The 1,622-nt window shown below is 50.9% G+C and overlaps 1 protein-coding gene across 2 annotated transcripts in view; it reads right to left on the minus strand.

The window, feature by feature from the left end:
- Amn1 (antagonist of mitotic exit network 1 homolog) overlaps positions 1–1,622 on the minus strand; it is a 65,277-nt gene that overhangs the window by 13,459 nt on the left and 50,196 nt on the right. The window contains exon 7 of one of the 2 annotated variants that reach the window (XR_002821320.1): positions 837–1,100. Coding sequence is in view for 1 of the 2 variants with exons in the window: in XM_004632180.2 (XP_004632237.1) it covers positions 1,027–1,100 (74 nt within the window). In the remaining variant the exon portion in view is untranslated. Of the gene's footprint in view, positions 1–653; positions 1,101–1,622 lie in introns of those variants that run through there. The other variant, XM_004632180.2, reaches the window with a different exon arrangement.

Consider the following 1,622-nt stretch of genomic DNA (forward strand, 5'->3'; position numbering starts at 1 on the left):
CGTGCCAAAGCTGGCGGAGGACAGGGGTGGATCTACCCATTGCAGGGTCTGTGAGCCCCATGTGGCCACTCCCAGAGTGGGACTTCTGGCCAGCTCCCAGAGACATGGATAGGCGAGCAGACGCCTGGGACTGCTTTCAGTGGCCACTTAGTGACTTGATGAGACTGTCTCAAAAAATTTTAAAGTAACAAAAATGCTGCCTGGGCGTGGCGATGACGCACCCCTGTAACACCTGCACTGAGGAGGCTGAGGCAGGATGGCCACATTGGATGCCAGCCTGAGCTACGCAGCGAGTTCAAAGGGACCTCAAGCTCATAGTGAGACCTCATCTCAAAAAAACAAACCAGCAAACAGGTTTGAGGATGTAGCTGTGTTAAGTCAACAAAACACGTACCTGGGCAAGACCCTGGTAACATCAACATGCTGAATCGCTCAGGCTGAGTGCCGCGCCCATCTCGGCAGCGCACGCAACACGGCTCAGTGTTACCGCTTAGTACTATTTCTTCCAGAGAAACAAAAACATAGAAAGCCTATGAAGAAGCAACAGGCCCGATGGTCAGCTTCAGCTTCCGATGGTCAGCTTTGCTTTTGGCAGATGGCCGCGTTGACACTTGGTGAAGGTAGGAACCACCAAAAGCTCAGAAGGTTGCTTAGAAAGAACTTTATTTAGAATTCTCCTAAAGTTAATTCAGACAACTAAATTTCTCTTAGAACGGTTCAAATACCTACTTGTAGGAGAAGGAAATTTTGAGGGAAAACGTGAGTTGAGACTTTTATTTCAGCAACCACACCAGCCTTCCCCGGCTCGAAGCGCTCGAGCTCACTGCGGGGCTCACCACGCAGGAGGCGTCCTGGGAAGCGAACACCGCATAGCAGCGCTGACATGTTTGTGTCTGGGAAGCTTCAAAGCATGGAAGTGCACGCTGAAGTTCAGCTGCCACCTCCCAGAGTGACAGCTGGGCTCACAACGGACACTGAAGTCAGTGAGAGGGTGAGGTCTCCAGCCTGTGTCCCTCTCGGCGAGCGTCAGTACACCGTCCATGTCACCTGCTTGAGTTTGTTTGGGCCTGAGAGCTGCTCCAGGACTTCTCGAGAACGATCTATAAAAGAAAATAATGACTGTACCTTATTCACAATAATCTAAGATATTGCATCAAAAGCGTACTGTACAGGTGAACGGCCCATTAGTGATTAGTTCATGGACGCCCTCACCATCAGCGCACATACTGCCACGACACTTGGAGAACACACGCACTTGTTTTCTCTGAACTTTTATCATAATTTCGCCAACCAAAAAATTGCACTATAGCTACACCATGAAGGTGCTTACCGTCCTCGTCCTTGCAGGAAATGGCCGCTCGGCCCCAGACTTTGCGAGGAGGACGGGAGGCAGCAGCTTCCCCAAGGGGGAGGCCACAGGTGCCCGAGCCTCAGGTCCAAGGGCTTCCACTTCCACACAATACTGCTCTGAAGCAGGGCTTCTGGTGGACGACTACTATGTGAGCATGTCAAATCTTTTTTTTTTTTTTTGGTGGAAGGGAGATTGAACTCAGGCCCTTGTGCTTGCCAGGGAAGCGTGTATTCCACTGAGCCACCTCCCTGGCCCTAAATGTACTGATATA

The sequence above is a fragment of the Octodon degus genome, unplaced genomic scaffold, assembly GCF_000260255.1.
Source record: "Octodon degus isolate 3935 unplaced genomic scaffold, OctDeg1.0 scaffold00047, whole genome shotgun sequence".
NCBI lineage: Eukaryota > Metazoa > Chordata > Mammalia > Rodentia > Octodontidae > Octodon > Octodon degus.